The sequence below is a fragment of the Coturnix japonica genome, chromosome 3 (genome assembly GCF_054131305.1).
Source record: "Coturnix japonica strain WE chromosome 3, WE-NBRP24, whole genome shotgun sequence".
NCBI classification, from domain to species: Eukaryota; Metazoa; Chordata; class Aves; order Galliformes; family Phasianidae; genus Coturnix; species Coturnix japonica.
Window position 1 is genome coordinate 73603651 of NC_140665.1, and position 12742 is coordinate 73616392.

Consider the following 12742-nt stretch of genomic DNA (forward strand, 5'->3'; position numbering starts at 1 on the left):
TTCAAAACCTACCCAGATGCTTTCCTGTGTAATCTACTGTAGGGAGCCTGCTTGAGCAGGGGGTTGAACTCCATGATCTCCAGGGGTCCTTTTCAACCCCTAAAATTATGTGATTCTGTGATTGTGTTTAGGATCTGAGACAAATAGTAGGATCTATTTGTTAACTGTGATTTGTAACATTTGAACATCCTAGCTACTACATTCAGACTCCTAACAGATGGGCACTCGAATATTAACAGATGGAATGGTGAAAATTATCCAAAGTATCTGGTAGTACCATAGAATTTAAGCAGAAAAAGTTAAAAAGCTCAAGGAGGTGATAACTGACCTGTTGCTACTCTCTTTGTGAAAACAGAGTAGTGGTTGTGTAAAGAACAGACCTTATCTCAGACAGTGAACTTCCCTAAACATGTTCTTGAAGCACTAAACAAAAAATATTCTTTCCTGTAGTGAGGCAGTCATTGTAACTAAAGGCAGTAGCACCAGCCCCTGTACAAATCTAACACAGACCCGCATAGAGTAAGGTACAATATGGAAGTTGTACTTGAAGGACTGTATACATAGAATATACCATTCCTGTATGTAAATACAGCAAAGATATAACTGATCTTAAGGTGCATACTCTTCAGTCTGTATTTAGAAATCAGTGGAAGTTTTAATTGCTTGAAACGCCTTCTGCAAGTCATTTGATGTATCTAAGTTTGTGGGAGAAAATAATCATACTCAGCAGTCTGACTTACAGGACTTGTACTGATCATATGAGAAGAGAGTTCTTTAAATCTCAGATTCAAAATTCTTTCGTAGAGTGGTTAAGGAAACTGCTTGAAGCACCCATGCATGACAGAGCAGATAAAACTGCACAACATCCAGTTAACAATTTTATCTGTCTGAGTAAAATAACTTTCAACATATAATGTGATGAATAGATATTAGTGTTGTCATTTGTGGTAGTTTAAATAATGTTTTGTAGAAGTAAATATATTGTCACTGTGGCTTGCTTGTAGAGCAAAAATGGCCTGAAATATATGATATCCATATGATTCCTCAGATGTTAGTCCTGAATCAGATTTAGGTGTGGCTAGCACTCTGATGCTGATCAGATAAATGAAGACAGCCAAAACTTCATTATTCTTTATAAGCCTATGTGCAGTGAAACATGAGCTGTTACTTTGATGCACTTCAATTTATTAGATGTGTGACTTTTTCTCCCTCTTTTTTTCTTACAACTTTCAGATCTTGGAATTTCTGGTAGCACTTCAAAAAAGTAAGTTCAACTTCTAATTTTAAGAAAGAGAGAAAGAGAAAGAAAATGTTTTCAAGCCTGTTTTATAATCTTATATTGATTTTAGCGATTAGTAGGAAACAATGAATTGATCACATCCCAGTACCTCCCTCTTGTCATATTCTCTCAAACAAAAAGTAGCAAATCATAAAGATTTTGAGAAAAATTTTCTATTTTATGAAGGTTCACTGGATAATTAATGATGTTAATTGTTTCTGATGTAGCTTTTAAATTTACTGGCTTAAATATGAGCCTCTAAAATACACATATGTTTATGTATATATCTTTGTATTGGATAGCTGGTTTACAAATGAATTTATCCAGGTGATAAATTGCATTATTTGCCATCAGTTATTTAGGCTAATATATAAGAGTTTTGTTATCTTTTTACAGATACTGAATGGGCTTATCACGTAGGTGTGAAAAGCTTCTTTTTGCAAGAGGAGATATTTAAAACAGTACACTTGGTTTTGAATGTCTTTAACAAACTGATTGCTTGCTTCTGTATGGAGTCTACCTCTATATCCAAGACTAGTTTCAAGATGTGTTGTGTGTCTATGGAGATGATAGGAGGGAAATGAGTAAATGCATCATATACTCTATCCTCCATTATATAGCTTCCCTCAGTCTACTTGATTCAAGGAGTTCAGCCTATTCTGGGTAAAGCAGCTTCTAAAAACATCTAGCTTTGAAACAGCCCTTTTATTCTGTGATTGATTTGTTTCTCTTATATCTATCAACTTTTTTCAGAACTGAATGCTTTCCTCCTTCATCTGTCTGAGCAAGATTTCTAGCAAAGAAATGACCTTTCAAAGACTTCTAACAGGCAGCTCTCCTGGCCCCAGTAGAATAGTCAGTAGCAGTGCCTCTTTCTACTTTGCAAGGGTATATGCAATAATATGTTGCCTTCAATCAATACTAATTAAAACATCTCTTTAAATCTCACCACAAAGGCTATAATCACATAACTGAGTGTAGAGTGTAGTGGTGTCTGCTACTAACAGACCTTGGAACTGCATGGTACTAAAAGTCTATCTCTCTGTTAATAGCTTAAACTGTATGTACTATAATGTAGCTGCAAGCTTAATTCTAATGTATACTGCAATTGGCTTTTATTGTGTATGTAAAGAATAGTTCTGTTTCTCTCCCTCTCTACTAGGGGAGACCTTCAGTGGAATGCTGGAGAGAAGAAGCTAACAGGAGGAGCCAACTGGCAGCCAAAAGTAGCACCTGCAACATGGTCAACTGGTGGTGTACCAAGTGGTCCATTGGTAGGTGCTTCATCCATCAATACTGCTGATACTGAAACCTCAGTATTTTGAGACTGTTCAAGCATACGTAAATGTACCGCTTCTTTATGTTTCGTCTAAAGAATGTGCATGTGTATAAAAGATACCATTGTTACAAGTCACATTTTGAAGACCACATTTACAGCCAACATCACTGAACTGAAGTCAGTGAAGATGCAGTAGCCTATAATTGAAGACTTTATATATGTATTTAATGACTGAGGACATTTCCAAGAAAAGTGTTTGATTAGCCATTTAAGTCTTGACCAGTACCAGGTCCAGATAAATTGTTCAAAGAACAGTGATATTTATCAAAAACTGACATTTCTATTGACATAAGAAAATTTAAGCTTGTTCCCAGTTCAAGCTCTCCTGAATGAAGTATCAAAAAGACTGTGCATCATTCAGACTAAGTAGATGACTGGTATTAGAGTAGGAGATAGCTTGTTTAGCCCAGCAAAGTACTCTATTGGGAAGGGTAAAATTGCCATGTGAAATACATTAGAAAGCACTATTTTGAGGAGAAGAGAGTTGAACTGAGCTTAGAATCTAAACTTGGATCAAGAGCAATTTGATTGTTAGTAAACTACAAGAGTAATCTGAAGAAAGGTCATACTTCATCAGAGCCTCACAGAGCATAAAGCAGCTTCTGTTGGAAAAAGTGGGATGGAGGGGAAAGGAGAGAATTCACAAGGGCTTGCGTTATCAATTCAATTCCCTGCTGCAACAATCAAATATGAATGAAACTCTTAAATGTATTACAGGTTGTTACTTAACCTTATGGGACTTTATTGAGTATATTAATTGTAATGCTAACTTTTTTTCTTAATAGAGAGGCTGGACAATACTGTACGGTGTAAGTGAATTATTTTTGGGGGGGGATCTCTTTACACATACTAAACATGAAGATACTAACAGCAGCTCACCTGCACTGCAGTTACTAAGGCTGGCTTAAAACTACCTCGAAGCTACCTAACATGGCTCTTTCTGGGTTGTCTGTGCAGCAGAAAATCCTGAAGTAACGAGTATTTGTTTCAAACAATCTTTGCTATATGTGAATGTGACCTATCTGGTGACATACGCTACCTGAGCTTTCTAGCTTCTGTAATATCAGTTTGATCTGGTAATGGTTTTAACATCTGATAATTAACTGTCCTTTCTTGGAAAGCTGGGTGGTTTTGATAGCATTTTGTGAAACATGGGTGTTACACGCATTTCTTCCAAATCTGTATACCAAAGTCTTTTTGAAAACCAAAGCCACAGGGAAAAATAAATGTGAAGACCAAAATGAAGCATTCCTTCACATCACTGTTGAAGCTTGAATTTGAGCCACTGAAGTTTTGGTCACTTTTTCCTTCGCTTCCAGATTAAAATCTGCAGCATTACACAAAAATCTGTTCCTTTCAGTGACCCTTACTCTTTCAGGCAAAAGCAGGTTCAGTTTGTATGGCTATATACTTGGTAACTGATGGACTGAATTCTGAACTAAGTTGTGTTCCTTTGTCTTCAATCAGATAGCTTTAGGGTGCTCTTCTGATGTCATTGGTGTATATCTTTGTATGCCTTGCTTATCCAATATCCAAGATACTGTTCTTAGCTTGAGGACAGATATGCTGCTAGTGTGATAATGATGTTAGTTGAAATGCTCCCAATAAAATTTTCAGACTGGAAAAAAAGATTTTTAATAATTGTTAAGAAAGAGTAGGATGCTTGTTGTTCAATAATTCTGGAATGAGTTATCCTGACTAATCCCAGGTTCCTTAAGAAACTGGTGTATTTCTACCTGGAAACAAGGATCAGGCAAGGGCATAGAAGTGTGCTGCGTGGTAATTGCATATCTCCAGAGCTGCTGACTGATGTCAACTGAGAGCATGCAGACACAGTGGATCAGTGCTGGGACAGTGGATCAGTGCTGGGACCGGTACTTTTTTGTACCTTCATCAATGACATTGACAGTGAGATCGAGTGCACCCTCAGCAAGTTTACTGATGACACCAAGCTGTGGGCTGCAGTTGACACCCCAGAGGGATGAGATGCCATCCCAAGAGACCTCGACAGGTTTGAACAGTGGACCTTGGAGAACCTCATGAGATTCAGCAAAGCCAAATGCAAGATCTTGCACCTGGGTCGAAGCAACCTTTTATACCAATGCAAGCTGTGGGATGAAAGGATTGAGCACAGCCCTGCTGAAAAAGACGTGGTGGCACTGGTGGATGGCAAGCTAGACATGAGCCAGCAATGTGGCCTCAGCCCAGAAAGCCAACACTATCTTGTGTTCCATCAAATGAAGTGTAGCCAGCAGTTCAAGAGAGGTGAACCTGCCCCCCTACTCTGCACTGGTGAGACCTCACCTGGAGTATTGCCTTCAGATCTGGAGTCCTCAGTACAGGAGGGATATGGACCTGTTGGAGCACATCCAGAGGAGGACCACAAAAATGATTCAAGGGATGGAACACCTCTTCTATGAGGACAGGCTGAGAGAGCTGGGGCTGCTCAGCGTGGAGAAGAGAAGGCTCTGAGATGATCTGATAGCAGCATTTCAGTGGCTAAAGGGGAGCTACAGGAAGGAAAGGGAAAGACTCTTTGGCACAGTCTGTTGTGGTAGAACAAAGGGAAATGGTTTCACGCTTAAATCAATATTTAGTCTGGATATAAGGAAAATGTCTTTTACAGTGAGGGTGATGAGGCATCGGAACAGATTGCCCAGAAAGGTGTTAGATGCCCAGTCCTTGCAGACTTTCAAGGAGAGGCTGGATCAGTCTCTGGGCAACCTGATCAAGCTGTGTATGTCTCTGTTCATTGCAGGGGACTTGGACTAGGTGATCTTTAAAGGTCCCTTCCAACTCTAAGGATTCCATAGTTCTGTGTTTCTATTGCTGACTCAAGGTAGGTAGTCAGGATTTAGAGTCTCAGGCATGACCACACAACTTCTGTAAGAGCTTGGGAAATTGTGCTAATAGACTTAGTTAGGCCCCAACATAGCAGTAATGATGTTCCTAAAAATCCTACCACCGTCTTTAATCCCTTTCTTGAATGCTTCCTGCGTCTCTTTAAAATTCTTATTAAGAGTTTAAACAGTGTTTGGATTAAATATACTTCTGTGAAAAGGAGAGACTTACATGCTTTCCAGGCCATAAAGAGACTGTACACAGGAAATTACAGGCAAGGGAACTTAAAGGAATGGTGCTTAGGTTCTGCTGGATACCTGAGTTGGCTAGTTCAAGGACACTGCTTTAGTTGGGCTGTTTATACAGTTAGACTTCTAAACTAATATTTGTCTCATCCTGAATCCTAGTGGAAAGTCTCTTTTCTTTGCTTATATGTTATCTGAATGAAAATCAATTGCATAACAAGTTAAACTTTCCTTAGTAAAGTATGTATCAGTTCTGATTGTGGTTTAAGTAATTGTGTGAACTTAGTTTTTAAGTTAATATCACTGCATAATGATACTACTTTTTACTGGAAATTAATTACTATAGCAGCTCCTTCCTTTAACTTTACATGCTTAAGCTAGGCATAAATCTATAGCTTTTACTAAAACTAAGTGCTACAGCATGTGCAATGGTGTGTTGGCTATCAGTTACAAAATAGGTGTGCTTTCTTACCCTTTGTTGAAAGAGGAGTAAAGTATGAATTTCCTTGGGCCCATTTTGGCTTTATTCAGAAAATGAACTCCATTTGCAAAGAGAATTGAGTTTGTCACCCTAGCTTTCTTATGACAAAGAAATCTGAACACTATTGTAAGGACTGATTCAATTCTCTCATTCTTCAGAAGGGGGTTAAGTATAACCTACTACATAACAGCCTGACTTGATAGAACAACTTTGAGAATGCAGTTTTCAGATAATTTGTATTACAGAAATTCATGCTTCTCTTTTCTTTTTTAATTTTTCTTCTATTTTCCAGGCAGGAGCCGTGCCTCCAGCAGGTGGAGTTCCTCCCACAGGAGGTACCCCACCTGTTGCACAGCCAGGAGCCACATTTGGGATGGTGAGTCTCTTTCACTATACAGCTTTCCCTTTTTTATCCAGAAACCTACTCATGCTGCCCTGATTTACAGCCCCCAGCAGGACCAGGTGTACCTATGATGCCCCAGCAGCCAGTTATGTATGGGCAGCCCATGATGAGGCCACCATTTGGAGCTGCCGCAGGCCCTGGTGTACAGGTGAGTCAGTGCTCACAGAAAGAGTCTCCTGTGTCTAACTATATCCGAGATGTGTTTTGGGGGGGATGTGGGTTAAGTTTGAAGTAGATCTGTTTGGCATTTCCGTTCTGTTCGGAGCTTGCCCACATTTACTAAAGCTATGATCTGCATCTTCCCTCTCAGCCCACTAAGAGGATTCTTCAGGAAATTGACCTTCTGCTTACGGAAAAGCTGAGATCTTGAGTTCTTTAATGACAGCTGTTTCTTAGTAAATGAAAATTTAATGTTTTTAGGTTGGTGGCATGCTGCAAAATTACTGCATTTGAGTATAAATTCCTGTAGTGTATATAACTCTAAAGAGTTTAAGAAGTTTTTTTTACTGTAATGTGCAAATTTAAGTATTGAGGAGGGGAGTTTTTCTTCTAACCTACACTGATGTGGAGGAATGCAAATGAATGGTCTTGAGCTTCAGTCACTCTGTGTGTTTTTTAAGCTGGGAGGTACATGGCACTGCTTCATTTTTCGTGTATTTAAAGTATATTTACCTAGTCCAACTTTGTGACAATCACCTTTAGACCCAAAAATACACATACAACTTGACCACATACAGCTAAAGCAAACATGTTCTTTAAGAACTAGCATAGCAATTAAACTCTAGATTGGGTGTCTAAATTGTGAGACAGATCTAGAATCTTCAGCATAAATTTCTGCGCATACAAATTCTCTGGTAGTTGCTGCATATAGGAAGCTTTTTAGTCATTAAATAAGGAGATAGTTGCTTAGCAGCAACTCTGGGTGAATCACAGAATGATTGAAGCTTGAAGGAACATCTGAAAGTCTTCTCATCCAACCTCTGCTCAAGCAAGATGCCCAGGACCATGTCCAGATGGCTTCTGGAGTTCTTTAAGGAGGAGACTCCACAGTCTCTGAGGCACCAGTGCTCAGTCACCCACACAGTTTTCAGGAGGAGCCTCTTGTGCTCCAGTTTGGGCCCACTGCCTTTTGTCCTGACACTTCTCTTTATGTTTGACCAATATACCTAGACATTACTTCTGGATATTGTCCTGCAGGTTCCTATGTAGTGATGCTTCAAAGCAGAACAAATTAGTCTGAGAAGACAGTAGTCATTCAGGAGGCAGAAAATAGTAAAGAACTGCAAAGTGGTCTCTAGCACCCAACACAAAGTAGTGCACTGCTGTAGTACTCGCACATTACTTATGTCATTCAGATGACCATCTGTCCTACATTCTGTTCCTCGTCATGCAGCTGCCTACCTACCAGCTGCCACCTGAAAATCCAACCTTAGCAGACTTCAGTGTCTGAGCACTTCTGCCTCAAATGCTTCACTTGGCAAGAATTGTGCACTAGCAGATTAAAGGCAGTTGCTCGAAATGGATCTGGAGAAAAAGTAATTCAAGTTAATCTTTGGGATCAGATTGTGGTAACTGATCACCCTACTCATAATGCAAGGCTAATAACCAGAAAACATTAACATGACTTACTGGCTACCAGGAGGATGGGTCTTTCTTTAACATGACAAAAATATGTAATGGAGTAGTTAATGACAAAGTAGGTTGAGTGAATGGAGACATGCCATCTATCCTGTTGAAAAAGTAAGTATCAGTTGCTTCTTACAGTTACCCAAGTATTCCTTCTAACTTGAAGCTAATAAGAATTGGAAAAGCAGCAGTCTGTATCTACTCTGATACAGAGCTTTTAGTTGACTGATAGCCGCTAGTTGGCACAACATAAGCCACGATAGCTGCTCCAGCCTATTTTTCCATAATAGAGTTTAGTTTATAGTAATTATGTAAAGACTCTTTCCAGAGGAGAGGTGGGCAACAACTTTCCTGAAGTACTTTTCATCTTATCTTTGAAATGAGTTTCAAGGTAGAGGTTCATCCTGTGGGCCTAAAATCTGATTTTTGATACTTGAAACCACTCCACCTCTCAATTTTCCAAACATTAAGTCAAAAAGTCAACCTGTAGCAAACTGCACTCCTTAAATGAGAAACTGCATTCTTGCTTAAGTAACTGAGTTTTCCCTGCAGAAATGAGAAGAACTTGAAACTGCTCTAAGAATTTGGGCTGTAGCTATTGGAACTCTGAATTTCACATATACCTATTCAGTCTTCCCATCTTAAACTGTCTCCTGACACAGATTATCAAGAATGATTTTATGGAAGGGGGTTGGTCTTGATCTCTGGAGGCCCCTTCCAACCCCAATGATTCTGTCAAGATACAAACACATTTTTCTTAGATTAGGATAGTCATAAATGTGCCAGGGGTATGTATTAAACACCCATAGTGCCCTCAGGTAAGGTAGTGACAGTGGGGATTAAGGATGAGAGAATCATTTAGCTCACTAGGGAAAAGGGCTGCATGGAACTTGAAAAGTGGATACTTTCTAGTGAATAATTCATTTTATGCCTAACAAAAATCAAGAAGAATTTGGGTGTAATACAGTCACATCTGCAGTACACTAATGGGCTTTCATTTTTGTTACCAGTCCAGAACAACTTGTATTTAAATGCCAATTGCTAGATTTTCAGATGTGTTGTGCAGTGCACACTCAGCTAATTCTGTACCTTGGTGTATAAAATCTAACAATTACTTAACTTCTGTCTGGTTTGACAATCCTAACAGTGTTCTGTCTTACAGGGTGCAACTGATTAGCTATGCTAACAATAATAGGCAGCGCCTGTGCCCATTACGTCAGCCAAGCATTGTTAACTTTGTAGTAAGGACAGAATTTAAACAATGCTTGAGCAAAGTGGCAGCACAGTGAAGTTAACAGCAGTGTAAGAGCTTTCATATGCTTGCAGTGTGCTTGTGTGAGATCCAGCTATACTTACCTAATGCGTGTATATCCATGTTGCTTTGTTTTTTTCTGCCTTCCTGGCTGGCGTCTGTTAGCTTTCTCCAAGCCCAACTCCTGCTACTCAGAGTCCCAAGAAACCTCCAACAAAGGACCCATTAGCGGATCTTAACATCAAGGATTTCTTGTAAACGATAAGGTATTTTGTGACTGCCTGCATGTTACGCTGCAGTACAGATCTGGCAAACAGATGGTGATTAATCTTGCGGATTAAACATGATGAGCTGAATTGTACCTGTGGAGATCTGTAGGAACATGCACTGATAATGTGGTGGCTAAAATAGAAAACTGAATTCTGTCTGCATTTTGTAATTCCAGCCTGAAAGCCTGGTGTTTGACTACCTTTTGCCAAAAGTGACTGACAAGAAAATTATCTTCAATCTCTTGTTTCCATTTTGTCTTGCTTCCTCTCAGTCCAAGGGTTCACATTTTTGTTCTTCATGAAATTGTTACTGAAACAAATAGAAACATAATAAGAGTACATATACTGGAGCAAAACCGTGCCAAAATCTCTGGTTCCACGTTGTTATGAGGAGCTGGTACTGTTTATGAGATCTGTTGGTAAATTGTGATTGATCTTGCATCCCATCTCATGTGTGTGGGAACAGATACTGTAGCGCAGGTATGGAGAGATGAAAAGAGGGAAAATAAATAGGGGTGGAAAGAAATGTCAAATTGGATTTAACACTTCTGCATGTTACTTTTTAAATGGCTGGAGTAAGGTAAACATTTTGTAAGTCCAGGATAATTTGCCATGTGTGGAGAAGACGGTATTTGCATATCTCCGATGCCTTTCAAGTCCCTTTTCTTTCTACCCATAGCTTAATTTTAAGGCTTGTTCTGGGCTTCCTCAGTGCTGGAATTAGCAGCAGGGGATGAGATTGAGCTCATCTTAGCAGGTGACACGTGGCTCCTTTTCTCCACATTTCTCTGTTCCAGCTTTGAAGGTGCCTAAGAATTTCTGGAGACTTCTAAGAGTGAAGGTGTATTTTTTTTATTGCTGGGTTCACAGCTTTCAGCTTTTATTTGTAGTAGACAGGTTCATAACTAGAGTCTCTGTCCCTGGCAGTGTTCAAGAGGCATCTGGATGAGGAGCTATGAGATACAGTTTAGTGGCTTGCTTGCGGTAGCAATGATTATGGGAGGATGGTTGGATCTTGTAGGTCCTTTCCAACCTTGTGATTCTATGATTCTATAGCTGTCCATGGGAAGGCAGCCACTTTGTTGAATGCTGGTAACAGCTCAGAGATACAATAAAGAGTATATTTGGTACTTTCCCCTTAATTTTTCTAGAATGCGCTGTATTTCATTCATTATTTCTGCTTTCATGTAACACTCTTCTGTTTCCACAGCTGCGGTTTTTCTGACAAGATGATAAAAACGTGAGTTTGGAGTCTACAATTGGATGCTCAGTTTCGAAGTGAGCCACCAGTACCAAACCCAGCGCTTACTCAGACTTTCTCTTACTCCTGAAACGTGTAGCACAGCTGTGAAAGTGAACATTAGGAATGTGTACTACCTTAGCTGTTATCCCTACTCTCTCTAAATTTGTGTACTTGGGTTATTTGTGTTTTACAATTTAAACAATGGATGTATGTTTCTGATGCCTTCTAGTGCTTTTCTGAACCTATCCCACAGGGACAGATTATGCAGCTGTTGTTTGGTGAGCCATTTGGAGCGATGTCTGTGTTTTTTGAAGGTTTCAATGTATATAACTTTTTGAGGACACCTACAATTTCCCTAAGACTCAGTTTCTCCTTTATCTGTTACAAAATATAGTGTGATAATACCAGATAGTAAGGAAAATACTTATGGAATTGTGTGGAATACATTTTTTTCCAGTCACAGGAATCTCAATTGTCGTGAAAAAATGTTTTATTTTTGTGGCACTGTATATGTTAAGATAATTTAAAGTAATATAAAGGTAAACTTCCATAACAAGTACTTTTCCAATGATTTTCCAAGACTGAAAAGTCATATCTGAAAGATTACCATATTTATTGCTGATTTGATTTTAAAATATATTTTAATTATTTAAGGTTTTTTTTTGTTTGTTTAAAATTGGCATATTTATCTATCAGTTTTTGCTGAATGCACTGAAAATAAGTAAAGGGTCAGTCTCTCTCCACGTAGTTGAAAAAAGCAACCATAGTTGTCTGGCATTAAGGAATTTCAAATCTGAGAGCACTCATTGGTATATCTGTAGTCAGAACATTACAAGTGATGTTATTCACCTCTGTTTAGTTCTTATGCACATCTCTTAATTTAGTGCTTACCTGTGTATGCCTTAGGCTAGTGTTTTCTCCATTTCCCCAACTGCGCTGTGAGTAGCTTTTGTACAGTTGGTGATTAGATTTAATTCTGATCCAGAGATCAATGCCCTTTACTGTACATAATGTGTTTCTTTAATTTTTATTTGTTCTCATACTGTTTCTGCTGATGGCTTGGCTTAAGATCTTGACTCTTAAATGAGGTCACTGTTGATCAGTGTTACAAGTGGCTTGGCAGTTCTCTGTAAAAGCATATTGGGTTGGAAAGATTTAACTGAAGTCTTTCGAATTAACTATGTAATCAATGTATGGTACCATTAAGAGTGGATGTATCACAGAATTTGCTGTGGGGATAACATACACCGTAATGGGAAAGTTCTATAAAAAGTTAATTTCAAAATGGCTCTTCTTTGTATTTCGGTTTAAAGAAAAAAAAAAAAGAAAGAAAATAGCAAAAAACAGAAAAACAGAAAACCCCAGTGCATGTGTGCCCTCTGAGATGCAATAAACACCTTGATCAAACTAAATACCTTGTTGCTATTTTCCTGATCATTCAGATGCTGAGCACAATACTATGCTTTGACGGGGTAATATATATTGTGAGAAGGTTGTTGTGAGAGGGAGAATTCTGTAGTTTGACCCATAATACCTCAGAAGTTTTCATTAAAGACATGATCTCCTATACTAGATTGTTATTGAAGTAGTTGCACCTGTGAGAGCTTATGGTACTGGTCCTGATCTCTTTTCTATGAGGTTCTATTCAACAGCTTGTTGAGAGCTAGTGCAGCTATGATGCTACAAGAATGGCTTGTGCCAGGGTTCATCTTGTGGTGGGATGAAAGGAAGGGAAAATGTTTAGTCACACTGAAGATTTTCTGG

The 12742-nt window shown here is 38.9% G+C and overlaps 1 protein-coding gene across 1 annotated transcript in view; it reads left to right on the plus strand.

Moving 5' to 3' along the window:
• Positions 1 to 12385, plus strand: part of SNAP91 (synaptosome associated protein 91) — a 67243-nt gene extending 54858 nt beyond the window's left edge. Inside the window, exons 25-31 of the mRNA XM_015858986.3 lie at positions 1234 to 1264; positions 2442 to 2553; positions 3404 to 3427; positions 6478 to 6561; positions 6632 to 6736; positions 9632 to 9732; positions 10946 to 12385. Coding sequence (XP_015714472.2) covers positions 1234 to 1264; positions 2442 to 2553; positions 3404 to 3427; positions 6478 to 6561; positions 6632 to 6736; positions 9632 to 9724 — 449 coding nt within the window. The 3' untranslated portion in view covers positions 9725 to 9732; positions 10946 to 12385. The remainder of the gene's footprint in view (positions 1 to 1233; positions 1265 to 2441; positions 2554 to 3403; positions 3428 to 6477; positions 6562 to 6631; positions 6737 to 9631; positions 9733 to 10945) is intronic.
• The last annotated feature ends 357 nt before the right edge of the window (positions 12386 to 12742 follow it).